Source organism: Notamacropus eugenii, chromosome 2, assembly GCF_028372415.1.
Source record: "Notamacropus eugenii isolate mMacEug1 chromosome 2, mMacEug1.pri_v2, whole genome shotgun sequence".
Classification (NCBI taxonomy): domain Eukaryota; kingdom Metazoa; phylum Chordata; class Mammalia; order Diprotodontia; family Macropodidae; genus Notamacropus; species Notamacropus eugenii.
In genome coordinates this window covers 38,420,252-38,448,087 of record NC_092873.1, presented here as the reverse complement: position 1 = coordinate 38,448,087, position 27,836 = coordinate 38,420,252, and the positions used below count along the sequence as shown (strand labels likewise).

Genomic DNA, 27,836 nt, shown 5'->3' with positions numbered 1-27,836 from the left:
GGAAGGACCTGGAAGAGGCCTCAGAAATCACCTTGCTATTTTACAGATGAAGAAACTGAGACCAAGAGAGGTCAAGTGACTTGCCCAAGGTCACACAGGTTGTTAAAGGCAGAGCTGGCAATAGAACACAGATCCTCGGACTCCAAAGGCAGCCTTTTGCACCATTCTTGGTGGCAACAGACGGACAATAAATACCTAGTCTGATTTATTTTTGCTTTAAAATGAATGCTGTACTTCAAAATTTTTAATTAAGGTATAAAGAGTTATTTAAACTTGAGGTTTTCTTTGGAGACTTGTTCCACTTTGATTTATTAGTATTTCTGGAATATGTTGTGGTGGTTGTTTTTAACCCAGGAGCAGTATCTAAGGCCCCTAGGGTGGGACAGGGAGAAGCAGAGAATGAAGACTCTGAATGTTCAGTCATCCTCCCTACTCCTAGTCTGGCCATCAGCTGCAAACACATCTGACACCAGCAGCCACTGTGACCAGATGCTGGAAACACCCAGCCAGAGAAGTCAGTGTAGCTGGCCACTGCCAGGTGACCAGTGCTCCCTGGCCTCTGGGGGCAGCTGTGATGGGCTCCAAGCCATGCAGTCAGGCCTCCCGACAGTCACAATCCCCGCAGTGTGACCCAACACAACAAGATGCCCAGACTTGCCAGCGTGGGGGGAAGGAGAGGGCTCAATCCCCATCAAACAAGGTCCAAGGCGCCAAGCCCAGGAGACAGATGGCAGCTGTGGCCTCATCTCCCACTTGAATGTGGCTGGCAGCTCCTGAGGGTTGGGTGGGATGAAACCTGAAGGCTCCATCCCTGACCTTTGCCTCAGCTGACCTGAGAAGCAAGGCTGGAGGGGGTTGACCCCAGTACCTGTCTGAGGTAGATATAAGGACCCCAGAGCTAGAGCCAGAAGGGACCTCAGAGGACATCAGCAAGTCCAGCTCCCTTATTTTTACAAAGAAGGAAACTGAGGCTCAGAGAGGCTAAATGATTTCATAGGCAAGCCAGAAAGGATCTCAGAGGCCACTGAGTTTACCTCACTCATTTTACAGAGAAAGTAAATGAGGACAAGGGAGGTTAAGTGATTTATAGATCTGGAAAAAGAATCTCAGAAGCTGTCTGGTGTGCCCAGCAAGGAGCCAAGGGTCACACCCATAATAAGGGTCATTGGCAAGATTTGAATCCAGGTCCGCTGACCCTAGAAGTGTGTCCTCCCTCTGAACACAGAAGTTGGTATTGCACGATGCTGAGTATAGCTTGTCCCACAGATAATGACTTTGGGAAGCCTCAACACTTCTGAAGAAGATTCTGGGGCCCCACCTGCCTTCACTATTTGCAAGCATCTCTGTTGTTAACCACCTTCCTCTGACCCAGCCACTTAGAGAACCAGCACTAGCAACATTCTTCCTCCCCACCACAGCAAACAGGTGTCTGCTCCTCACTTCCCCTAAAGACAGGACTGGTTCTGGCTCCCCTGGCTAAATAGGAGGTGAGAACCGCCCCCAGTGCTGGGCAGTTTCTAGGGACTTCCTAGACATTGGGCTCCCAAGAGTCTCAGATTGAATGACTCATCTCCTCTCCTGATCTGAGCAAACCAGAGCAGCCGCCAACTTCCCCATCCAAGGGCAGAAGAGCAGGCCCTTCCCCAAAGAAGCCATTGGACAGGCGGGTGGGTGGGTGGCATGAGGCTGGGGAAGGAGGGCTATTTTCTACTTGGGTGACTCCAGGCAAGTCAGGTCACAGGCCCTCTCTGCGCATCAATTTTCTCCTCTATAAAATGGGGGAAGGACTTAATCCCCCACGTCTGATCATTCTACCTCTCCAGATTGTTGGTTCCCTTCCAAGATGAGATCATGCACTGCCTCCTCCAGGAAGCCTTTCCTGACTGCTCCCCAGTTGCTCGGTCACCCTCCCACCATGAACTCCCTACCTTCCATATATAGGCACATTTCCTCCCTCATTAGACTAGAAATTCTTTGAGAACAAGGACTTTCTCGCTTTCAAAATTATTTCTTTCTAGTACCCTGCACAAAGCAAGTTCTTAATAAATGTCTGTGGATTGACTAAATCCAAGAGGAAAACAGCAGGTCCTATTAGGAATCCCAAAGGTGGCCAGCCAGCATAGAACAAGCATGCTGGATCTGGAATCAAGATGACCTGGACTGGGATGCAGGCTCTCCTACTTTTTCTTTTTTAGAGGTTTAAGCAAGTCACGTTTAACTGGATACAAACAGGGCTTCACAGCAAAGAAATAGGATGAAAAAGTTAAAAGTCAACAAAGTTTGCAAGATCTATTCCAGCAAATACCATCAGCTTAAAATAAACAAATTTTATGGAGAGTTCAGTTTATTTTATATATGGCAAGGAGACACCATCAGACTCTCCTACTTTCAACCTGTATGACCCTGGATAAGTCATTTAACTTGTGTGGGCCTCAGTTTTCTCGTCTGTTAAATGGCCACGATGGGAGAGGGCTACATTAGGTGATCTCCAGGGCTCCTGCCAACCCTAACTCAATGCTCCTTCGATCTTTGGGTCTCTCTCTCCTCTCTGGACCTCAGTTTCTTCCCATGCATGCACACACACAGACTTCAAAAGGCTCTATGGCCACCGAGGGCTGAGCACGAAGTGACGCTCTGCAAATAGGGAGAGGATTTTCCAAGCTCCTCCTCCAGGACAACAGTGACGCCTCCCTCCCCCCAGACACCTTCCTTCACCCTTCTTCAGACTCTCATTCATCTTTCCAGGATCACTTTTTTTCCTATCCTGCTCAGCACCTCACACATAAGCACGGAGGGCGGTGGACCTGACAGCCAAGACAAGCTGGCTTGAAATCCTGCCTCAGACATTCACAAACTGTGGCCTCCCAGTTCTCTGGTGTATAAAATCAAGGAAGGAGGTGGAAGCAGCAAATTCTAAGGCCCCTTCTTATCTTAATCAATCAACAAGCCTCTATTCAGTTCCTTTATACGTCAGGCACAGTGCGGGGGAGGCAGAGAGAGAGGAAGGAAGGGAGGGAGGGAGGGAAAAAGGAAGGAAGGGAGAAAGGAAGGATGGGAGGAAGGGAGGGAAGGGGAAGGAAAGAAGGGAGGGAGGGAGGGACGAAAGAAGGGAGGGAGGGAGGAATGAAAGAAGGGAGGAAGGAGGAAAAGAAGAGGAGGAAGGAAGGAGAAAAAGAGAGAGGAAAGAGGAAGGGAGGGAGGGAGGAAGGAAGGAGGAAGAAAGGAGAGAGGGGTCTGCTTTGCCCGAAAGAAGTCTATATTCTATTGGAATGTCTGTTGAATTGATGTGACAGATGCCTACTTCTGCCCAGGGGGCTAGCACACTAGGCTGAGGCTGTGGAGACTTAGCCCAAGAAGAGGTCTAGGAAACGCCACCACAGAGCCTTTGGTGCTTCACTCTCCCAGCTGCCTGAGAGCAGGGGACTGGAAGAGATGACCCCCGAAGCTGCAGACTCTTTGAGGAGCCCTGCACCTCTCAAGGTCTCCAAGGGTCTTAGTGCCTGCTCCCGGACTTCCCAGAAGCTGCCCTCTCCTGCTGAGGACACCCTGTCACTGGGTGCAAGTGCTGTACTCTGGAGGAAGAATGACCCCACGGCCAAGGCCAGGAAGCTTGTTATTGAGCTGACTGTTTGCCTTCTGCCAGTCCCTTAGGCTCAGGATCAAAGGTTCTCTCCCACCCTGGAGTATGGGCTCTGGCCGAATGCAGAGGGGCCTCTGAGCATTTCAGTCCTGATGAGGAGGCCTTTAACTGCTGGCTTCATGGGAAAATCAGCCTGCCTCCCACTCTGGGGGTGGGGAACTCCCAGCCTGCACGAAATCTCAAGCTACATTTCACAGAGTCTTGGGCTGGGGGGCAGATATGAGGGGGACCAGGAACCCGAGTTTGGCTTTGGGAAGCTCAGATGGGTCACCCCTCCCCTCCGCCAGGAGGGAAAAGACCAAGTTCTTCCCCGCAGGCCTCTGAAGAATGGATTTAACCCTGGGAACATGTGGATCAGGCAGCATGTAGGTCCCGTTGGGGACAGGAGCATCTGGAGGCCGGGAAAACGTGGGGGCTGTTATCGGAAACTGGCTTGTGTAAACAAACAGCTGAGTCACCCTGGCTCAGGGCTGGGGGTGGGAGTGGGAATAGGAGACCATCTGAGGCAGGCAGAGAGCAGAAGCTGTGGTTAAGGAGGCCTACCTTTCTGTAGAGAGGGAGACCTGGACAAATCAAAGAAATTGCCTGGACCCTCAGAGCTCTCTACTACAATGTCCAGCTTCAGAGGAATCTTGCTGGCAAACCTCCCTGACAAGAGGTTGCCTGGATCTTTGCTTGAAGACTTCCAGTGACAGGGAACTCACTACCTGTTGAGGCAGCCTCACTTTCTGCTTCACTTTGCGGGGAGGATCAAATGAGAATGAGATATAACATGCCTAATGACCTTAAACTGGTACGTAAATGCTAGCTAGCGTTCTAATTAATCATTTTGTAGACTTCCTGACAGTGAGCTTAAATCTTCCTCTCTGCAAGTTCCTTACTTGGCCTTCGGGAACCCAGGAAAGGAAGGCAGCTTCCATATCTCCTCACCCACAACGCCCCTCCAGCTTTCTCTTCTCCAGGACAAAACCCTTCATTTCTCCCCTTTTCCTTGCCATGACCCAGCACAGAGCCTTTCACTCATGAACTTACTCTCTGGGCCATCTTCGCGTTACCAAGGTCCTTCCTAAAATGTGGGGCCCAGAAATGAACACAGTGCTCCAGATGGGGGCTGGGCAGGGCACAGGAGCCTTCTGAGTCTGAGGCTGAGAAGCAGGGGCTATTAACCCCGCATCCACAACCTTGTTCCTAAAGAGACATTGCTGGCTCTCAATCTAACTGGTTTCCTTTGCAGTCCTGTGCATTGGTTCTGAGGAGGGGGTACATAAGTTTGACCCAATTATCTTTCCAAAAGACACGAAGGGTTAAAAGACCCCGTTCTGGACAAAGGTGGCCTGGAATTAAAGGGATAAAGGTAGGAAAGTGCTCATAGTATCTACATGGGACACTAGAAAAAAGAGATGGAGAAACAGCCAGGAGGCCGGCGTCACTGGATGGAAGAGTCCATACAGAGGAGTGAGGAGTCAAGGTGAGAGCAGGTGAGGAGGGGCTGGGAGCACCAAACAGAGGATTTTCCTTTTGATCCTGGAGCTGATGGGGAGTCAGTGGAGTACTTGTGCATGGTAGGGGCTTAAATAAGTGCTTGTTGATTGATCTATTGATTCCCTGTAATACTTCCTGTCTACTCTGCCTAGTCTAGGGCCTGATTACCGAGGATCCCAGGTTGTTCCGCAGCTGCCTCTTGCCCACACAGCTAGACTATAAGCTCCTGAGGGTAGGAGCCAAGCCTTCTCTTTCTCTTGTATACCCCCAGAGCATGGTAGCCACTCCAAAACAGAGAGGTAGAGTAGGGAACAAGGCAGGCCTCTTTTTATTCCCTCTTTCTACCAGCCCAGATGAGGAGCAGTGGAAGTAAAGTCCCCTTTCCCTCCTGTCCTTCACATGGAGTAGACAAACAGGAAGATATCTACAAGAAAAGTCAGAGTCTCACCTCCCTAAGGAATAAATAGCAACTCCTCACTTTAGGATGGCACTTTCAGGTGGGCCCAGTGTCTCCCCCAAACTGGTGAGGTAGGAAATATCTAAGTCATGGTTAGTATTCTCATCACACCCCACTCCTCCCATTTAACAGATGAGGAAACTGAGGCTATAAGGCCATAGCTGAAATGGCCCTCGGAGGCCACTGAACCCAACCCCCTAATCCTCCATAGCAGAAATCTTAAGCCTCAAAAGGTGAGATACCTCATCTCATCACTCACGTATTGGGATGTTAGGTTGGCATGTTAGCTAGGATGTTACTTAACTCCAGATCCAGCCTTATGACCCAACACACCAGCCTGGCTCCTTCCTTCTGAAAAATGTTTGCTAAATGATCATTTTTTTTAATGTCACCATCACTTCCCAATAACTCCCCTGTTCCTTCAGCAATAGAATCCCCCCTTGTAAGTACAGTCAGGTGAAACAAACACATGGGCCACATGGGCCACATAGGCCTCATTCAGCATCTCCTCCCCTACTGCTCTGCCAGCAGGGAGGAGAGATTCATGCCTAGCTCACTTCTCAGTCTCACTGCTGAGCTCAGACAAGACTCTCTCACCCAGGCTGAGTGCCTCATTCCATGCTAATTCCTGCTCCTATCAGTGGTCACTTACACAATGTCTGTTCTAGCTGACAATAGGGAGCCATTAAAGCTTATGAGGAAGGGAGTGATGTGGTCTGACCCTTGCCATGGGGAAACTGCATGAAGGCTAAAATGGAAATGGGAGAAAATGAGCCACCCAGGGGCAACCCCAGGGGCAAGTACCCAAGAGCTACTACAGAGCTGGAAGGGGCCACAGAATCCAACTCCCTCATTTTACAGAGGAGGAAACTGAGGCATGGAGCAATTAAAGTGATCACAGAAGCATATTGGATTGGAACCTGTAACATCACCTAGTCTAATCTGCTCCTTTTATAGATAAGAAACTGAGGTCCAGAGAAGCAGCCCAAGGGTAGGATTCAAAACTAGGTCTTTCTGATTCCAAGTCCAGCACTCTATCCAATTAATACATGTTGTCCAGAGTCACCTAGGTAATGAGGGATAGGACAAGATTTGAAACTAGGTCGTCTGCCTTCTTCAGGGCCAGTCTTCTTACTTTCGGGCCCTCCACTGGTTCTGTAGCCTCTCCCTGTAGCTCTGGTGTTGGGGAAAGACCACATGGCCAACAGAAGCAGGAAACCCTTCTTTCCCCATGCCAATCAGGTGCCTTCTTTCCTTGACCATTGGGGCAGAAACTAGGCATCAGATGCTGTAAGACTGATGTGACCATGTACAAAGAGAAGTCAGAGTGAGGTCAGAGCTGTGCCAACCCCCTTCCAAAGTAAAATGAGGTGGGCAACGTGGGAACAGTATATTCCATGTACTCTCCAGGGTATCTCTTCCTGGCCTGGGGAGGCAAACCATGCTGCTCTGAGGGACTGCAGGGTGAGTGAAAACTCAGGACTTAATCCCATATCTCCCAGATCTATCAAAGTGACCATTTTAGGCATTTCCACCTCCATAGAGACCTGTGGCAAAGGGCAGGAAGCCAGGACCCCGGGTGGCTGGGAAGGACCTGAGGACTTCAAAAGAAACCCAGAGGAATCCAAACTGCCCACTTCAAGGCCTAGGGTCAGCTGGCGAACCTGAGCCATAGATTTCTTTTCATATCAACTCTCAGGCAGTTAATATTTTTAAGTTTAAATATAAAAGCATTTTCCCTACCAGCCTGTGCTCTCCTCTCTGCCAAACACAACAGAAATTCCCTCTCCCATTCCCCCTTCCTCCCCTCCCTCCCCCCATCTGCATCTGCCAAAGAGACATCATGATTTATGGCTTATTTCCCTTGGGGGCCTAGGAGGCTGGGGGAGGGGGAGGGACAAATAGAGAGCTGGAAACTCAGGTGGCCACTGGCCACCTCCTTCCATGAAATTTCCATAACAACATTCAGAAAATAGGGATGGGGGAGGGAGGACTCCAAATTTCCTGTTAATTGGTGGCACTGATGCCATTCCAGAACACCCTCTCTCTGTCCATCTTCATCTGCCAGCCTCTCTCCCTCCCCCAGCAGAGAGAACAGATGGCAGTCACCCACCTCTTCACTGTGGAGACATGTATTCTAACAGGACCCAAGCTGGAGCCCTGGAAACCTCCTGGGGCCACACAACTATGTTCTAAGTGAGGAGGGGGTGGGCAGACAGGGACAGTGTAGGCACCACAAAGAATGGAGACCTTCCCACCAGCCTAGTCTGGACATCCCAGGAACTGTCTGGGTATGGAGATGGGATCTCCACCAGAGTCTCAATAACCACACAAAGAAAAAAGTTCCAAGAACTGAATTCAGAGCTCTCTCTCCTTTCCTCTCCCTCCTGCCCATCCACACTCTCTTTATCTCTCTCAATCTCTCTCCCTCTCTCTGTATTCTCTCTCTCCCCCCTTCATCCCTGTTTTCCTTCTTCTCTCTCCTCTCTCTCCCTCCTTTCTCTCTTCTCTTTCCCTCCCTCCTTATCTCTCTCTTCTCCCTCCTTTTCTCTCTTCTTTTCCTCCCTTCTCTCTGTGTGTTCTCTTTCTTGTATTCTCTCTCTCTCAGCCCTGCTCCCTCCATAATGAAGCACCAGCTTGCAGTTGTCTTGGCAGCACTGGTTTCCTTGGTGACAGTGCCCAGGAACAAGAAGCAGGCCTGGTACACTGAGGACACCATAGTGAGTGGCAGCAGGAAAGAAAGGCAGGCAGGCAGTGGGCACTCCCTGCGTGACATCCTCCCCATGCCTACCAAACTCATCTTGGTGGCTCTGAGGGAAGGAGGAGACACTCCCTGTGTCCTGGGCAAAGGACTAAGACAATTCAGCTAAGGGCCAGAGCATGAGCCCAGGAAGCTCACATTCTAGACCAAGCAGAGGGCATCTCTAGGGACATCCTACACACTCCCTTGAGAGGCGCTCTCTCCTCTCTGACAAAGGAAGGTACTGTGGTGGCGATTTACAGTGGCCAGCTGGCTCCATCCATCAGAGCACAGCATTAATGAGGCCTCAAGCTCCATTCTTACAGAGGCTTGGGAGCGTTATGCAGTTCCATAGTCAAAGAGGTGACCCCTGAACCAGGTCATTCATTTTGTAGATAAATATACATGGAGAGAGGAACCAGGTGAGGGAGTGCAGATGGTCCATCACCACTGCAGAAGAAACAACTCAAAAGAGAAAGCAGAAATCTCCTCTGATAGTAAAGACGAAGAACATAAGAGTTTGCTGCCAAGCCAAACCTATGGAAGGACAGGGTCCTCAGCCACCAGGAGACACAGGACAGATGAATGAGGTGGCATTCCTTTTGCAAAGCCTGGAGTCGACCCCCCAGCGCCTAGTAAGATCTTGGGTCCCTTCACCCCACCCAGACAAAGCCTAAAAATTTTCTCCCTGTACTGGGGCAGGCCAGCATGATCACAGAACCAGCTAGGAGGAAAACCAGCTGGGGTCTCTTTCTTTGAAGCGGCTGACTCCTTACATTAAGTAAGTGCCTTGAGGGCAGGGAGGTCTTTCTTTTCCTTCCTTATATCCCCAGATTTTAGCCCAGTGCCTGGCACACAAGAGGCACTTAATAAAAGTTTAATGTATTCTAGGATAGCACATGGAAAGACCAAGCAAAATTTGAGGAAGATGGAGATGTCAGGCAGAACAAGGTCCCCAGGGAAGGAGGAAACAAGGTCACGTGAGTGCAGTTGTGGCAGCGCTTCCATCCCCTCCTCCCCACCCCCAGCCGTTTCCCATTCCGTCCCGCCAAGCATCTGACCTGGATCTGTCCTTTGCCCATGATCTTGTCCACGATCTCATTGTTGTCTTTGTTGACCTTGGTCTTATCATAGCATTTCTCGTAGCAGAGGATCCGCAGAGACTGAGAGCCCTCCAGCTCAATCTCAAACTCCTAAAGGGAGCAGAGAGTAAAGGGTCACCCAGACCTCTGAAACCTGTGGGGCAGGCATGGAAAAGAACCTTTCCTAGATTGCCAAACTGCCTCCAGGATGGGGGGGAGCTCATCTGAGGGACTAGTACAGCAGTGTTTGGGAGCCCCCAGAAACAGAAACATCCGGATTGGAAGCTGGGATGAGCAAAGGACCAGAGAGCAGAAGGGATGGCTAGGTCTTTGTCCACCTGGCCCCCACCACCCCAGCTCTGGCCAAATGGGATCCTCACCAAACCAGTGGTGGACATGTGCTTCTGCAATGGGTCCTATCGCACACACTCAAAGGGCAGTGGGCTCTGCTCTCTAGAGCTGGGGTCTCCCTGCAGGGATATCCATGCTCCCCATCTCTCTGGAAGTCAGGCCCTCCCCTTCACTTACCTCATTCCACTGGGGCTCCATTGTGTCCCGAAATACCCTGGTTTTTGCTTTGCTGACAAAATAGCCGAATGAATCCACCTCTAATGTACAGTATAAGTCTGGGGAAGAAAGGGAAAGCAGAGGAGCACTGAGACTTTTGGGGAGCAGGAATGAGGGCTTAGGGGTGGAGAAAGCCATAGGAACATATTGATGGATAGTATGGTAAAATGAAAAGGAGCATGGGGAATCAGGAAACTTGACTAGAAAATCACTTCTCTGATCCCCAGTCTCCTCATCAGTAAAATTAAAAGGTTTGGAAACATGTAAAGAGGTAGGGTTGCAGGAGCCATAGTGGTGTAATGGAAAGAGCCTGGGATTTGGGAGTGAGACAGACCTCAATACAAATCTCTTCCCTCCTGCTAAGTATCTGAAAGATGGTGGGCCAGTCATTTCTTCTCTGGGCCTCAGCTGCCCTCTGTTAAAATTAGGGGGCTGGACTGAATCATTTTGAGGCCCTTGCATTTTTCATCCTATAAAAAGGAGGATAACAACCCTGAACAACTCCCTCACAGGCCTCTTTTGAGGATCCATCCTACATACATCTTTCTTAATTTAAGAGCAAGAACTGTTTCCTTTTTCTTTTCCCAAGAAAATATTTTATGGACATTTTTTTCTATATCTCTGTATCCTATACTTATCCCCTCCCAGAGAACCATCGTTAACGTCAAAGAAAGAAAAAGAGGAAGAAAGGAATGAAAATGTGACAAAACTAATCAATAAATCAAAAAAAAAAAAAAAGCCCATTCCACACCTGTGAACCCCTACCCTCTGCAAAGGAGTATGGGAAGGAGTCTCTTCAAGAAGCCAAGCTTCTTTCTCACCATTTTCTTCTTCAGTTAGTGTGCCCAGCTCTTAGATTGGTGCTTACCCCATTGAAATATTTTCATTAGTTCACTCACCAAATGATCTCATCATGCAAACACATTATAACCATAAATAAAGCAATACACAAATGTGATGGATGACTGGAGTCCTTCCGCAAAGGGAAAGAGACAATATTCAGAGAGGGATATCTAGGTTAATCCCTCCCCATTTTGAAGATGAGGCAACTGAGGTCCAAGAAAGCCAACTGATTGTCTCCATGTTTGGTGCTCTTTCCCAAAACATTCAGCTCTTCCATTAATCCTAAATCTGGGTGTTCTTTTTCTCCCCAGTGGGGCTGGGACTGCCAAGGAAAAGAAGTCAAAGAGGACACATGGGCAAGCCTACATCTTACCTGACTGCTTCACCCCATGAGGTGGGGGCAGCTGGCTTCCACTTGGGAACCCCTCTCCTCCTCCTGGGTCTTACTATAGGAAAAGGTAGATCTACCTGGGTCCTTCCACTGACCATGTGCAGCAAGAGGCATAAGGGTGAACAGCCAAATGGGGGTCACTGCTCTGAAGGAAGTAGTCAGGGGCCCGGAGATAAAACCTGAGGATTCCTGCTCTGTTCAGACCCCATGAATCACACAAAATATGAGCTCTAGGGCTGCTTTCCATCAGGAGGGATTTAGCATGGCAGAAGGGTGATGGGGGTGGGAGGAGCCGCTGCTCCCCAAGCCCCTCAGCCTCCAGCCAAGACTGACTTTTACTGACCATAAGCCTCGAGGGCTCAGATCATGTTTGGGCGGGGGTGGGGGGGTGGGGCCAGAGAAAGGAAGATGAAAAAGCAGGGGAAACCAAAAATCCCCAAGTCATCCAGAGCTCTGGAAGCCTGTTAAACCAGGGAACAATTCGGCATGCTGGCCAGAAATGGAGGAGAAGGAGGAGGATCCAATGTCTGCGGCTTGTCTTGGGGCGTGCACCCTTGCTAAGCCAGGGGGTTGGGTGCACTCTCTTGGAAGAAAACTGGGTCTGTATGGGCCCTTTTGGAGCAAAAGACAGTTGTGGAACTCAACAGTCAGACACAGTCTGAAAGCATCAGCCAAGTCCAAAAATAACAAGGAAGACTAAATTAAATATCCCCATGGGACAGGAGGCAAGGGGAGGATACGGGAATAAGCCCATTGTCAGGCTTGGAAGGGACCATAAGGATCATTGAGCCTAAGGCCCTTATTTGTAAGAATTATCCATCACTCCTTTATTAGAGCAAGCAGAATGAAACAAAAGGTTGAGAACAGCAATGGCAACGTTGATCATGGGACCCAGGTGGCAGGCAGTGCCAGGTAGCTGGGGTATGGAGGAGAAATAAATAGGATCCCCTGGGAGACCATTTACATTAGCTGGGGAGATGTCACTGCCACAAAATGGAAAAACCAAGCGGGGAAAGCCAAGGCCTCGAAAAGGGAAGTGATTCACCTAAGGTCACACAGTAAGGGCAGAGTCAGGACTCCAACCCAGCTCTTCTGATTCTAAATCTACTGCTCTTGGAATTGGAAGTAACAATAATAACTGTTTAATTATAAATTTTAGCCTTCTATACAGCACTTTTTCAGTTGCAACATGATAACACATATTATTTCATTTGGTCCTGATTTTCCCAACAACCCTGGGAAATAAGTGCTATATTATTCTCATTTTGCAAATGAGAAAACTGAGTCTGAGAAAGTAACTTGCCCAAGGTCACTCAGCCAGTAAGTGCCTGAAGCAAGATTGGAACTTGAGTCTTCAAGTCTCCAAGGCCAGAGCTCCATCCACTGCAACTCCTAACTGTCACAGCATGCCCAGTTCCTCACACTTCATGAGGAGAGGTAGAGTGAAAAATCCCTTGGCTCTGGATTCCGGAGACCTGGGTTCAAATCCACTCACCTGCATGACCTTGGGCAAGTCAACTTCATTTCCAGCAGCCTCAATTTTCTCATCTATCAATGAGAAGTTCTGGCCTTGATGGGGGGCTTTTTGCTTTTTGTGTGTTGCACCCCCCTCCCCTGACTCTACGGTGAAACCTGGGGATCCCCTTCTCAGAATCAGCATTTTAAATGCATAAAATACATCACATAGGATTACAAAGGAAACCCATTATATTGAAATACAGCTATCAAAATATGAAAAGTTCCAAGTTCACAGTCCCCCACCCTCCCCAGTCTATCCACAGACCCTTTGGAGATCTGTGGACTCCAGGTTAAGAGCTCCTAGTTATTTGTTTGCTTTTTAAAATTCCTTTTTTAAAAATCCCTTTCCAGTTCTAAACATGAACTATAGAATACTACAACTGGAAGACACCTTGAAAATGATCCAGAGAAACCACTTTATATGAAGCCTGAGAGGGAAATAACTTGTCCAAAGTCACAAAGCTGGTGAATGGGAGGTCTGGGACTTCACACCCCAGGTCCCTAATCCAATGGTCTTTTACCTATGTGAGCCTGAGCTTGGTCATGCCCACAATGTGCACCCCCTAAGGCGAGCTGTTCCTCTTTGGGACAACTCTAACAGCTAAGAAGTTCTTCCTGATATCAAGCCTAGATTGGACAGTGTGGTAGAGCCTTGCATCTCCAGAGTATGAGGCCCTGTATTCAAATCCTTCCTCTGGGTCTAACTGCCTGTGTCACCTGGATGGCACGCCCCCCATCCTCCCCGCTTGAGCCTTCTCTCCTCTCTAAACACACCCAGGTCCTTCCAGTCAAGGTCTCAAAATCCTTCACCTCTCCTGTTCTCTGGTTAGTCTCCAGCTTATCAAGGTCTTCTTAACTGTGGCGTCCAGAACTAAGTCCTCACTAAATGTTCCCTATGAGGGCTGACCCAGGCAGAGTGCAGTGGAAATATCTCAGTCCTGGAAACCATGCTTCCCTTAAATAGGCTTTTGGCTGCCTCATCACACACTGACTCAGACTGAGCTGGCAGTCCACTAAAACCCCTCCATCTTGTTCAGCCACTGCTGTCCAGCCATCCCTCCATCATCTTGTATATGTGAAACTCATTTTTGTACTCAAGTATGAGATGCCACCTTTATCCCTTCTTACTGAATTTCATCTTCCTCTACTCAGCCCAGAGTTCTAGTGGAGTACGCCCTTTTGGATCTAATTCAACAAGCATTTATTGAGAGTCTACTGTGTACAAAGCACTGCACTGGGGACTGAGCTTACAGAGACAAAACCAAAGGCCTCCTGGCCCCAAGGGGCTTCTGTAGAACACTTGCTCGACTCATGGCAAAAGTCAGCTTGGGAGGATGATTTTGGATAATGCCTTTTTCTTTTTTCTTTGCATTTTTTTAAAATAAAATTTTATTTTTTCCAATTGCATGTAAAGATAGTTTTCAACATTCATTTTTTATAAGATTCTAAGTTCCAAAATCTGATATAGGTTATACATGTTCAATCATGTTAAACACATTTCCACAGCTAATGTCCTTTTCTAACATCACCGATACCAAACCGTTTTGGGGGAAGGAGAGAACAACCCTTTCTGTTGTTGCTGGAGGAAGACTGGAGAAGCCCGCCTAAGAGAATCTCCCACTATGCAGTAGGCTCACCATCAGGTTACATTCTGGGAAGTGGCATTTATAGCCCCAAGCCCACCTTTCCAGCTTTAATTCACACTGCTTCCTTATTTATGCCAGATCACAGACAAACTGGACAATCTGCTATTTCTGGAATTCAACATGCCTCCTACCCCTGGGTATCATTCTTTGCCTAGAATACATTCCTTCAGATAGGGTGCTAGACTTGCAATCAGAAAAATCTAGAGTCAAATTCCATCTCAGATACTGGTTCTATGATTCTGGGCAAATTACTTCTTTGGGTCTCAGTTTCCTCATCTGTAAAATGGGGGTGAGGGAGGACTAGGTAGCCTATGCCTATAACACCCCTTCTAGGTCTAAATCTATCTTTCTAAGTCATTTAACCTCCCTGGGCCTCAGTTTCCTCAAATGTAAGATGTAGGAGGTTGGACTCAATGGGTTCTCAGGTCCCCTCCATCTTGAAATCTCTGATTCTAGAGGCAGCACGGTATAGTGGATAGGGTACTACTGGATTTTGAGTCCAGAAGGCCCAAGTTCAAATCCTATTTCAGACCCTTGCTTGCTGTGTGGCTTTGTGCTTATCTCCTTAACTGATTTGTGCCTCCTTTAGATGATGGGGCTGGACTGATGCCTCAAAGTCCTCTTCTAGATCTAAAAATATTTTCCTATAAGTTACTGAGCTTCCCTGGGCCTCAGTTTCCCCATCTATAAAATGGGAGTGCTAAACAAGATACCTCTAAGGTCCCTTCCATCGCCATCTCTAGGCTCCTAGGATACAAGTTCAAACCCCTGTGATAGACTGACAGGAGTTCTTTGATCAACAAGGAAACCGAGGCCCTGAAAAATGCCTCTCGGGGAGTCACCCAGGACACTGACAGCCCCTGCTATTTTCGGTTTCTGTCCCCAAGGACTGGGGTACCCAAGCACTTACTGGCTGACTGCTTAAACCCCTTGGCGGAGTGGACGATGACGTGCAAGAAGCCATAGAGTCCCGGGGCCTCATCGTCTGTAACATAACAAAAGGAGATGGTTTTCACCAGCACAAACCTGATCTGATCAGCTCCCTCCAGGTCTCTGGATTAGAGCCCAAACTGACCAGAGTCTTGGTCTGACAGCACCACCTGGTGGTTAGAAAAACTATGCTGCTTGGAGTAACTCCACCCAAAGCTAAGGCCCAGTGGGCAAAGGGCCCGCAAGCAGGCCTGGGTCTTACACCCAAGGCCAGTGCCAGACAAAAAGAAGTCAAAGGTGCAGTTTGTTTTCAGTTCAGTCCTCTTCTGGGTACCCCAACCCATCCCTTCTTAGCACTGTGTTCAAGCATCACCTCCCCAACCCCTTCAGGACTGACTTTTCTCAGCCACACTACCCCATAAAAAGGGGATCTAGCTTGCAATGAATGCCCTCAAAATCAGACTCTGGGGATTATTAGCCAGGATTATTATTCCTCTTGTCCCCCCTATATGGTATCTGTATTTTATCAGGGTCTGACTCATAGGAAGGAGGGGCATGAATAGCTGGGAGATATCCATGAAAGGGAGAGCAACTGACATTCTTACCATCTTTATTGCTGGTGACAGGAATATTATGGACAGTTCGCAATTTGAAACAGGACCCTGTGAGCACTTGGAGTTCCACTGAACTCAAAACAAAGGCTTGGAGATCTGAAAGTAAAGCAGAAGGGGCAGGGAGGTGAGGAACATCATTACCACAGGTCCACTGGGGCCTGCTTATCTTCTTCTGTAAGGAACTTACTGAATGAGGAAGAGGAAAGCCCTGGCATTAGGCGCCCTGGATGTCCTAGTGATGGGCAATGGAAGGGGCAGAGACTAGGCTGCCCTCACAGTAACAGTGGAAAGAGCATTGACTTGAGACAGGAGGATCCAGGTTCGAATCTTGACTGTTGTACTTTCTACCTGCCTCCACTGGGCTAATCATTTTGATGGCTGGGGCCTCAATCCCTTCATTTGCAAAATGAGTTGGTTCAACTCAATGGGCTCAGAGATTGCCAATCATTCTCAGAAAGGAGAGGACATGCAGACAGGCCATGAGGAAGAAGAGTTTAATGGGGCCCAAGAAAGGCCTTGGGGTGGGAATGAAGAGAGGGAGCTTTCATTTGTGGCGGGTAATCACTATGGGCCTAATCTCTTCATTTGTAAAAGGAGGGGAAAAAGAGAGGGAGAGGGGAAACAGAAGCAGACAGGAGAGGGAGTCGGCGGGGAGGAGAGGGATTGAGAGAGAGAGAGAGAGAGAGAGAGAGAGAGAGAGAGAGAGAGAGAGAGAGAGAATAAAAAACTGAAAATGAGTAAAGTGATGTTATTTCTATGACAAAGGAGGGTGGAGCCCCCTCCCCTTCCCCCAACTGCCCCTTAGGAGGGCAGGCTTTACCTTTCTTCTGTAGTTTCTGAATCGCTTCTCTCCATTCTGACCTCTCATAATCTGAGGACAGGAGGAACAGGTAGCTCTAAAGGGAGGAGATGAGAATTCATGGGGCAGCTGTGTCCAGGCTCCCCAGTGGCTCCTTTCAAGGGGGAAGTGGCACCAGTGGGAGTTGGTAGGTGAGCCAAGCTACGGAAATGCTGCTCAGACCTGGGCAGGGAGGAGGCTGCTCCCTCACTGACTGACCCAGATGTCCCTATATTTTGACTCTACTTTCCCTGCCCCTACCTTGCTCTGCAGGAGCAAGAGATAGAGCTATAGCTTCCAATCCAGAAGTGTTGGGTTCAAACTGCTGCCTCAGATGCTGGGTGACCTAGATTCCCTTGGACTAGAGTTTCCTCACTTGTCAAAGGAGAGTGTTGGTCCTGATGACCTCTAAGGCCCCTTTCAGCTTTCCAAATATAGAAATCTATGAGGGATCCCACTTTGACGAGACAGCAGAGGACACTCCCTCCCTGCCTGTCCCATCAGGGGCTCCCCTTGGACAGCCGCTTTCCCAGACACCTCTCCTGGGCCCAGCCCCTGCATGGGTGCCTACGTGTGGCGGTCTGCTCACCTTTCCATTTCGATTGTGGATCCGGAAGGGGATTGTTGGAGAATTCAGAAGCAGTAAAAACTCATTTTCAAACATTTTCTTCTTTAACCTCTCAATAGCTCGACTCTGACCTTTGTTGGCTCTCTGCAGGGCACAAAAGGAGGGACCCCAAAGTCACCCATGCTCTTTGGGTCTTGTCCCTGGAGAGCAAAGGTCTGTCCCAGGGCCCACCCCACCTGGAGAGGTGTGGCAAGAAGAGATCTGGTTTGGGAGCCTGGAGACCTGGGTTTAAATTCAGCATGGAAAACCTACTACCAGCATGACCTCAGATGAGTTATTTCCCTCAATGGGCCTCAGTTTTCTTATCTGTAATATGAGGGGGTTAGGTAGCCTCTAAGGTTACCTCTAGATCTAAGTCTAGGATCCCATGCCAGCCAACATCCCCTTGCACAGGCCAATCAGGTAAGAGAGGCTAGTGTAGTGGATATAACTCAGGGCACCTTAACAGGGAAACTCTCCCGCGGCACAGGAGGCTCAGAGCTCAGGACCCTAAGAGGAACAAGGCCATGGGCAAAATTGGTGATAAGTGTCCCATGTTTCCTGCCACCATGTTCTTGCTTAGGCTGTTCCCTTCCTCTGGACTGCCTTCTCCTCTACTTATTGAAAACTTGTCAGTCTGTTCCTATTTATTCAGAAATCTCAATGCTAGGCCTATATACCAAGGAGGTTCAAAGACAGAAAGACAGGTCCTTTTTGGTGAGTGGGGAGAGCAGCAAAGACCTAGCAACAAAGTAGGTCCCCTCTTTTGGAGAATGGTAGTACACGAATAAAATGGAGGGACTGCTGTGTCATAAGAAAGGATGAGTATGAAGGAACCAGGGATGTGTTTTATATGATAACAATGATGTATTATGACACACTGCTTCTAAAATCTTTTCTCTGTTTATCTCTTTGTTTCCAAGGAAATTTTCCCTTTGTAAACTTCCAACCTTAACCCAAGGGGAGGGCCAGATTTGTTCAGACCCAGACTAGGATGGGCAGGGAGAAGAACAGAGCCTGAGATGACAGCGATGATTCCAGCTTGGGGGCCTGGGCTCCTCTGGCAGCGCTCCTACCAAACCCCATCACCACATAGTAAGGTCTCGAGGAGCAGGAAGAATGAATCCAGTGAAATGACATGATCTCAGTATTAGAATCCTCACTATTCCGAGTGTAATTATGTGTAAAATATGATCATAGGTTTCAGCCCAGTGGACATGTTCTAATAACGTGACTCATTGTTTGCCCTCATTGGGACCTGGTTGTGATGTTTTTCCACGCACAAAAGAGGATTATAAAGGAAACCAACTGAACTGAAATATAGTTACCAAGAGGTATTTTTTAAAGACGTTCACAGGGTTGGGATAAAAAGCCCTCCTCCCCAGATGGACATCTGCCCTTCAGCCTCATCACCCCTTCTCTACTACTTCTCTCCATTCATAGGACAGATATTCCATTGCCTCCTGCCTCTGTTAGGACTTCTCTCTCACAGCCCATCATCCCCTCTCTCTCCTGACTGCTCTTTCTGCACTCTCTCCTTTCCCCTCTGCTTATACACATGTTCAGGTCTTCTGGGCACTCTTTCCACCTCTCCTCACTCCTTTTTGGGCTCTTCACCTTCTTTCTGACCCCTTCACATGGCATTTGGCCTGCTTCTTTCTTTCCAGGCAATCTCATTCACTCCCTTAGTTTCAACTGCCATCTCCACGATTCCCATACTTGGCTCTCCACCCCTGATCTCGCATCTGAGTTCTAGACTCTCATCATCAACTGTCTCTAGGACAGAGGTCTTTAACCAAGAGTCCATGGACCCTAGATCTCAGAAGGAATGAGAATTTGTTGGGAACTGCGTCTTTATTTTAGTAACCAGTAATCTTCATGATTCTGTGTATTTTGTTTTACGAATTTAAAAAATCTGATCCTGAGAAGGGGTCTACAGGCTTCTCAGACTGCTGCCAGCCTAGGGTGTGTGACACAGGAAAGGTTCAGAACGCCTGCTCTCTGGCATCCCTCCTGGGTGCTCCTGTTGTACCTCAAATGCAGTTTCCTCCAACTCAACTCATTATTTTTCTTTGAAATCTATTTTTTCACTCTGCCTTTCCCATTCTTCTCTGGGCCACCATTTACCCAGTCTTCCATGGTGCTCTTGGTACTCTCTCCAATTCCTCTGTCTTCCTCTTTGCCTCTTCTATCCAATTATTTACCAAGTCCTGTAAATTCTATCTGTGCAGCTCCCTAGGACAGTCTCCCTGCCTTCCATGCTGGTCACTATAACAGCCTCTCCAGGGACAGTCTACTCCTCCTCCGCCTCCAAATTTCCAATCCATCTTTCACATTGTTTGCCAGAATCAGCTAAAGTCAACTGTTGCTTCTCCACTCAAAAATCCTTAGTGGCCCTCCCACTCTATCCCAAGGAGAGTTGAGATGCTTCTGCTTTGTAGTGAAGGCATTCCACAACCTGATGCCAACCTACTATTTCTAGCCTTACTTCACATTACTAACTACTAAAGGGTGATCATTCAATGAGTCAACTAACAAGTATTTATCAAGTACCTACTATGTACTAGGCACTGTGCTAAGGATACACAGACAAAATAGTCCCTGACCTCAAGAAGCTCATATTCTGTTGGAAAGATAGCATGGATGAATAAATAGGTACAGAAGAAATATGATAATATAATATGATAATATGATATGATGTGGTATGATAACATAATAATACTTCACTTAAGGTATGGGGTAGGGGAAGAGGAAAGGCCTTAGCTAAAGATAGAGCTTGAGCTGAGTTCTGAAGAAAGCCATGACTGGAAGCAGCAGAGGTGAGGAAGGAATGCCTTTAAGGGAATGAGAGCTGAAATGTCAGATGTGAAGAATATTAGAAAGGTCAGGTTAGCTGGTGCTTGTGAAGGGGAGTCGAGGGCAGGCTGGAGCCAATTGTGAATGGTTCTATGTACCCAACAGGGGAATTCTTATTTAAAGGTAGAGGCCATAAGGAGGCACTGGAATTGATTGGGGAGGGGTGACAGGGCCAGACTGACACTTAAGAAAAACCAGTGTGGCAGCGATGTGGAAGAGGGATTAGAGAAGGCAAAGGTTTGAGGAAGGGAGACCAATTAGGGGACTCCACTAGAGTCCAGGAGAGAGGCGCTAAGGGTTTGAACCATGCTGGTGTGGCTACATGAATGGAGAGAAGAGCTGCCCACCCCAATCCGCTGCCCCCAGCAATTTCCACCTGGGTCCTATCTTGACCACTGCTATTGCCTCCCACAGAAAAGTCTGTACATGTGGCATCCACCACCTCTACCCAAAGTACCCTCTTCTGTATTACCAGCTCCTCAAAATCCACTATCTTCCATGAATGACCCCATCTGACCAGCACTCTCAACATTGTAACTGATTTTATTAGATGGACTAGGGAGTCAAAGGACCTGAGTCCTTAGCATATGACAAGAAGTCAAGAAGATCTAAGTTCAAATCCTGCCTCAGACACTAGTTGTGTGACCCAGGGAAAGTCATTTAAAGCTGACTCAGTTTCTTCATCTGCAAAATAAGGGGGTCATGCTCAATCACCTCTAAGGTTCTTTCCAGCTTCAACGATATGATCCTATGACCTTAGGCAATTCTTATTAAATGTTTCTGGGCTTCCCAGCAATGGTCCTCAGGGTGGGGGTTTTGGGGGGGGGGCCACTAGTTCTTCTTACCTCCTTCTGGATTTCACTCTTGAGGGCAGAGATCTTCATCTTCATGTCCTCTAGTTCATGGTCCGGGAAGGGGTGCACTTGGGGGCTGGGTTCTGACTCCTCTGGGGATGGGAAAACCAGATCTGCCAGTGGGATGTACCACTTACAGTCATACTGTTGGTGTTTCCTGTGAAGAGATAGTGGGGGGAGACACAGGAGGATATGAGGTGTTGAGTTGGCCACCCCTAACAGCTCCTCTCACCAATCAGAATGGCAGTATTGGAGAGGCAGCCTGTGTGGCATGATGAGACGAGGGGGATGGAGTCCAAAGGGCCCCAAGTGTGGAATAAGGAGACCTGTTGTTCAAATCCTGGTCTGGCTCCATAAGCTAGAGAGGCAAGACCCTCTGAGCTTTCATTTCCTCAGCTATAAAATAGGGACAATGGAAGAAATATGACCTGTCCCTCAAAGGGATTCTGTGAGTGAAGCATTCTATAATCCACAAAGCACTGGTGCATCATTACTGCTGCGAGGGGGCCAGGGGTATGATCCCTGATTTACCTGATGACATCCCCAATCCATGGCTCTGGAGTCAAGAGGGTTTGAGTTCAAATCCTGCCTCTGACATTACTCTGACCTTGGCTGAGCCTCAATCTCTTCATCTACAAAATCAGGAGGTTTGACTCTCAATGGCCTTTGACGTTCCTCCCATCTCTGAATCTAAAGCTTTGATTACAGGATCTGAGATCAGCTTGGAAGCACATTGCCCACACTATAAGCTCAATCACTGGTGCTACAGAGAGAGAACACAGCAATCTTCTTTGGGGTACAGAGACTATGGCAGCCTGGGCCTTCAGAGGATGGACTCCCATAGACAGCTCCTGGCACCCTCCTCCTTTGACCTTTTTCCCTGTTCAGAAGATGGGCCAGGGTCCAGCAGTAGAGAAAGAGCTCTGGGGAGTGGACATTCTCAGATTAAAAATGGCAGTGGCCAGGGCACTAAAAGAACTACTGCAGAAGCACATGGCAGAAGGAGACGTCAGTCAATCAATTTCAGTCAAAAAGTACCTACTATGTGCCAGGCACTGGGGATACAAAGAAGAAAAAAAAAACCCTGTTCTTAAGGAGATTATATATTCTGTTGGGTCTTATCTTTTCCTTTTACATTATCTTTTCTTTCATACTGACCTACACGGCCCAAGAGAGGCCATGGAAAATATTTCTGGGCCCCAACTTTCTGCATAAAAATGGACAATAAAGTTCCTAGCTAGCATTTTATAAAAATTTAGCCTTCTAATCAGAGATGAAGATTTCCTGAGCAGAGCCAGTCTTGAGAGATGCTTTGTGGGTAACCACAAGTTTAAAAGTTTGGGGACCAGATTTTCTAGAGAGGCAAACGGGGGATTTCCTGATGTAGCAACCACTAGGAGAAAGATAATCACACAAGTGTGGCTGTGACCCTCTCTCTCAAATTTAATTTCCTTTTGTGGGGAGCTTATGGGCTTTTACGTGTTTCTGTGAGTATTGGTGAGCCCAGGGTCTTCTGCATTTTCTGGGCAGGGAAATGAAGACTGTCCTACCTCATAAGCATTGTTGCTATCTTGAGAGCCTTTACAGGAGCAAGGACCCCACTTCCCATATCTGGAGAGACAAACATAAGCTGTGGGTAGCTAGAAGGCACAGTAGATAGAGTGCCAGGTCTGGAGAAAGGAAGACTCATCTTCATGAGTTCAAATCTGACCTCAGACACTTACTAGCGAGGTGACCTTGGGCAAGTCACTTCACCCCATTTGCCCCAGTTTTCTCATCTGTAAAATGAGCTGGGGAAGGAAATGGCAAACCTCTCCTGTATCTCTGCCAAGAAAACCCCAAATGGTGTCATGAAGGGTTGGACACAACTGAAAAATGACTGGACAACAAAAACATAAGGTGTACCTAACATACAAGTGGGAGATTTCCTTCAGAGTAAACTTCAGAGTTGGAGGAATAAGAAACCAGAGAGAAAATAATTATCAGTTCAGACCCTCAGTATTAGACTATTTGGTCCCAGGAGACTTGGGAGGTTTGGGGCCTCAGGTTATACAACCAACATTATTTACTCTGTGCCCAGCACTGTTCTGGGTAGTGTGTGTATGCACATGCATGTGCATCTGTATCATGTGTGTGCACGTGCACATATGTGTATGTCATTATGTAGAAATAGTCATCATCCTCATGGGATTTCCAGCTTAATTGAAGCGACATGAAGACCAGTCATGAATCCATCAGAAAACACCAGACAGTAAGTGCACAGCATATGAGAGCATCCTATAAGAGGGTACTGAGTACTCCAGGCTTAGTGTGCCCCCAGTGGGAAAAGAGTTCCCTCCCAGCCATTCCAAAGAAGTTCCCAGGCCAGAGAGACTCTAGCTTCAGCCTGGAGGATGTTCTGAGAGACACCTGGCCCAGAAATCTGGGGCTGCCTGAAATCAGGAAGACCTAAGTTCAAACCCTGACTTAGACACTTCCTAGCGCTGGGTATCATGCTAAAGCAATGGGTCCCTGGAATGAGCTGCCTCTTCCCTTGTCATGGATGGCAATGCCATCAACAACTGAGGAACGTGCAGCAATGGGAACCAGTAAGGGACTTTGGTGGGAGAGGGGAGCCGTGGCTTGGAGAATGTGGAAGGTGAAGGTTCCCTTTGAGCACTGTCCTGGAAGTGAAGGACAGATGAGAAGCCAGCCCACAAAGGAGGAACAATGTGGTCAGGAAGAGGAGCCTGCAGAGCCCACTCTGCCAAGGCAGAAGGGTGACTGGCTCCTGAAATGCGGGCAGCACTCTACAAGTCTGTGCTCTAAAAATCTATTTTACTTTCTTACCCTAAGGGATGATCATAAGATCAGAGCAGAAAGGACCCTCAGGGACCATAGATTCTAATCCTTTCGTTTTACAGATGGGGAAACTGAAGCCCACAAAGGTGAAGGGACTTGCCCAGGGCTGCCTGGCTAGTAAGGGTCTGAGGAAGGATATGAATCCAGGTCTCACTAATTTCAAGTCCAGTGTCCAAGTCACTACACCATGGTTCCCAAAATAAGTGTAACACCATTGAGAAAAAGTGAACCTCTGTCTTGGGGTTTACTGAGAGGTAGGGGGAATTTAGCCAAAGACCAAAGGGGCTGCCACCCAGTAAAGACAGAACCATACCAGCTGACAGCTGTGAGAGTCAGGCCTCTTCTGGCCTGGGGTCATTTCTGGGCGGTCCTTGCCTCCAGTCACACCATTCTCCCTGCCTGGACTGCCTGCTGATCCCTCTGCGTGCTCTGCCTTAGAATCAGCATGACATCATGGATCCATGGTTGAGCTTCAAGCATCAAGAGACCTGGGTTCGAATCTAAATGCCTCCAACATTTGCTAACTGAATGACCCAGCAAGTGATTCTGCATCCTTGTTTATAAACCCCTCCCTGGCTGTGGTGAGGAAAGTACTTCACAAGTCTTAAAAGTGTCCTGTAAATGGGAGTCATGATGATGCACATTCAACTGATCCTCCACAACTCAGTCCTTCCTCCTCCATCAACTGTCTCTGAACTCTGGGGCTTCAATGGACAGAAGGATGGAAAGCCCAGCTTCTCCCTGCTCAGGGCCCAGCAGTGACCTTGGATGGGAGTTTACTTCTCAGGTATCTCTCAGCAAACAGTACAGACAAGTATCTCACTTTGACTTTTTTCAATTAAATGAATGTTAAAAATAAATAAGCTTAAGAAATGCAAGGATTGGATCAGAGAGCTTTTAAGGACTCTTCCAGCTCTAGACCTAGGATCTAAGTCACTTCATCTCCCTGGGCCTCAGTTTCCTCTTCTGTAAAATGAAGGAGTTTGCCTTTATGGCTTTCAAGGTCCCTTTCCACTCTAGATATGAGAGTATCTAGTTCGACTCCAGAATACATTGCTCTCTTTCTACTCTGACCTGCCTTCCAATTCATGGAACACTCATCTAGATTAATCATAGATAGACTCATGGATCGTCCCAACTGGGCATGAATTGTTTCTCCAGCTGGATTTTTGGGGCCTCTGGGGCTCCAACCATATTGGGTCCTTCCCTTGTGCCCATGACTAGGCACAAAGTGGGCACTCCACAAACACAAATGAGAGGGAGCCATGCCTGTGTGTGTGTGTGTGTGTGTGTGCGCACGCGCGCACACAGAGTGCTCCATCGGTCCAGCCTCCTCCCACTGCTCCCTTACCCTCTACCCCCCAGATCCTGCCTGCCTCACCCCACGGATGTCTTCTTCAGCTTGGCACAGAGCAGGACATCTGTGAAGAGGAAGACGTGTCGAAGCTTCCTCGAACTCTCAGCCATCTCCACGAGGAAACCATCCTTCACCAGCTGCCGGGTCTGATGGGAGACAGTATAACCCAGCCCTGCTCAGAGGGGGCTGCAGGTGGGGCTGGGGGTCAGCTGAGTGAATGGGGTAGGGGGTAGAGTTATTATAGGCCAGGGCAGCTCTCTCTGCAAAGGGACTCAGGCACACAATGGGGTCAAGCCTAGTCAAAGGGAAGGGGTGGTTTCCTCCTGGTTGAGTCCCGCACAGGAATCTCTGAGTGCTCTGCATGGAACCAAATACATCCCCTGGGAATCTTCCCTGCCCCAAGAAGCTGATCTGATTCTAGCTTTACTCTAGGACTAGATTCCATCTAATGCTTAGACTGGACCCCCAGGATCTGCCTTTAACTCATGGCTAGAGCCTGCGCACAGCCTAATTCCTGAGGTGGCCAGGACTAACCTAAGGCAGATCACACTCAAGCCTCAGCTCCTTTTCTGACCACTCCAGGGTCATTTGAGGGACTCATTTATCTACATTCTGTTCTAGACTACACTTCCCAAATTTCCCTTCCTTTGCTTCAAAGGAACAGGATACATGCCTCAGCACCAGTGACTATCAATTATTTTTCTTGAAGTTCCACATCCTATCATTGTTCAGTTTTTTAACACCTCTCCACCTCCTCTTAAAAATATATTTCAGTGTCTACAAACACACACACATACACATACACATGTACACATGCATGCACACACACAGAGTGAAAATATCACTAGCTTCAGAAGCTCTGCTACTTTCTTCCAGTGTGACCCTGGGCAAGTCTCTTAACATCCCTGGGCTTTTGGATCTCATCTGACAAAGGAGAGGGTAGGACTAGATCACGAAGGTCCGTTCCAGCTCAAAATCTATGACCCACCCCCAATTATATATAGAATACTTCTATGGCCTAGATCTACAATTTAAAATATAGCTGATACTTTCAAGCATCAAATTGATCTGAAAATAAAGAATTAAAATGACTTAAAAGAGATAGGGTTGTGACTTTCAGAGAATTCGGGCACCTCCCTGAGATTAATGGGAACATCCTTGGGGTCTACAAACCTGGACACACACTTCTGGATCTCATCAATCCCTGCAAGGCCCCTATCTCTGCTTCCCTCCATCTCTCAGCTCAGTCCATGGGCTTGAGCTCCATAAATCAGATAAATAATTGGGATCCCAGCCAGCCTTCACTTTTACTGGACAGTGAACGTGGCATTCCTGCTTGGCCTGTGAGCCTTCACAACTGCTTAAGGACTTGGGATCCTCCTGAGGCTGTCTTCACTCAGCCCCAAAGAGAAGGAAGCATTTGATAAGGAGTCATAACCTAGCTTTCACATGTTATATACAGGTAATCTCTAAGGTCCTTTCCTACGTCTGTGATTAGAGGTTCTTAACATTTTATGGATGAGCAAGGTCCCCTCTGGCAGACAGTCTGGTGAAGCACTTTTTGCTTCCTAGACCCCTTCTCAGAATCATGTTTTTAAATGCATAAAATATGGAGGATTACAAAGAAAACCAATTCTATTGAAATACCATTATCAAAGTATTTAAAAAGAACAAGTTCACAGACCCTAGGTTAAGAATTTCTGCTCTTGAAGAGGCTGTCCATTCAGACACACATCAACCACCTGACACTGCCTGAATCACTGAAGGGCCAGGTCTTCACCTAGTAATGACCTTGAGGTCAAGAGTTCAGGTAGAAATGGTGCCACCCACACACTACCACAGTCACAGTGTTAAGAGGGCAGCAGTAAGCCAGCTGGGTGGGGCTGGTCTTTATAGGTAGAGGGGTGTTTATTGGTGGCATGACCCTGGGTTCATCATAACTTCCCTGTGCCTCAGTTTCCTCATCTGTAGAATGATGCAACTGGATTCAATGAGGTACCTCCTAACTCTAGAGCTAGGATCATAATATTGAGTTCTAAAAGCTGACCCAGATCCTCCATTTTCTCAGCATTCCCCAGGATGCAAGTTTCTAGCCTTGGTTAAGAATACATCCCAGGGAAAATGTCTCATTGGGACAACAGCGTGAAGCCAACTAATTAATGTAAAGGGTAAGAACACACATAGAAGAAGGTGGGACCAGAGAGAGAATGTACAATACATCTCTTCAAATGCTTGTCATTTGGCCAAGATAGCACTGGAAATAGGTTGACCCTCTGAGGCTTGGGCTCACCTCTCCCTTGGGGGTAGTAACTGCGGTCCGGCGGGGGTCAATATCCTCATTGATGCTGGACAGGAAGTTTTGGGAGATACGCAGGGCATCCTGGAGTAACGGGTAGTCAGGATGGTCCACTGGGGTGTGCTTGAGGAGGTCCTATTTGGAGGATATGGAGGTGAGAACTGGTGACTTCTGGAGGTAACATCTGCCACATCTATCTCCCAGAGGGGCAAGGAAAAACCTTCTTTGCTCACCAGGCTTCCCCTGGGTGACATCTTTGTACAGGACCAGGGTCTAT

The 27,836-nt window shown here is 48.0% G+C and overlaps 1 protein-coding gene across 7 annotated transcripts in view; it reads right to left on the bottom strand.

Annotated features, from left to right (window-relative positions):
* ABR (ABR activator of RhoGEF and GTPase) overlaps positions 1–27,836 on the bottom strand; it is a 289,390-nt gene that overhangs the window by 57,070 nt on the left and 204,484 nt on the right. For all 7 annotated transcript variants that reach the window (XR_011973884.1, XM_072639879.1, XM_072639880.1 and 4 more), the window contains 9 exons: positions 27,554–27,694; positions 25,288–25,409; positions 21,057–21,222; positions 17,338–17,460; positions 16,731–16,806; positions 15,902–16,006; positions 15,277–15,351; positions 9,930–10,027; positions 9,381–9,512 (listed from right to left, as the gene is read on the bottom strand). Coding sequence is in view for 6 of the 7 variants with exons in the window: in XM_072639879.1 (XP_072495980.1) it covers positions 9,381–9,512; positions 9,930–10,027; positions 15,277–15,351; positions 15,902–16,006; positions 16,731–16,806; positions 17,338–17,460; positions 21,057–21,222; positions 25,288–25,409; positions 27,554–27,694 (1,038 nt within the window). In the remaining variant the exon portion in view is untranslated. The remainder of the gene's footprint in view (positions 1–9,380; positions 9,513–9,929; positions 10,028–15,276; positions 15,352–15,901; positions 16,007–16,730; positions 16,807–17,337; positions 17,461–21,056; positions 21,223–25,287; positions 25,410–27,553; positions 27,695–27,836) is intronic.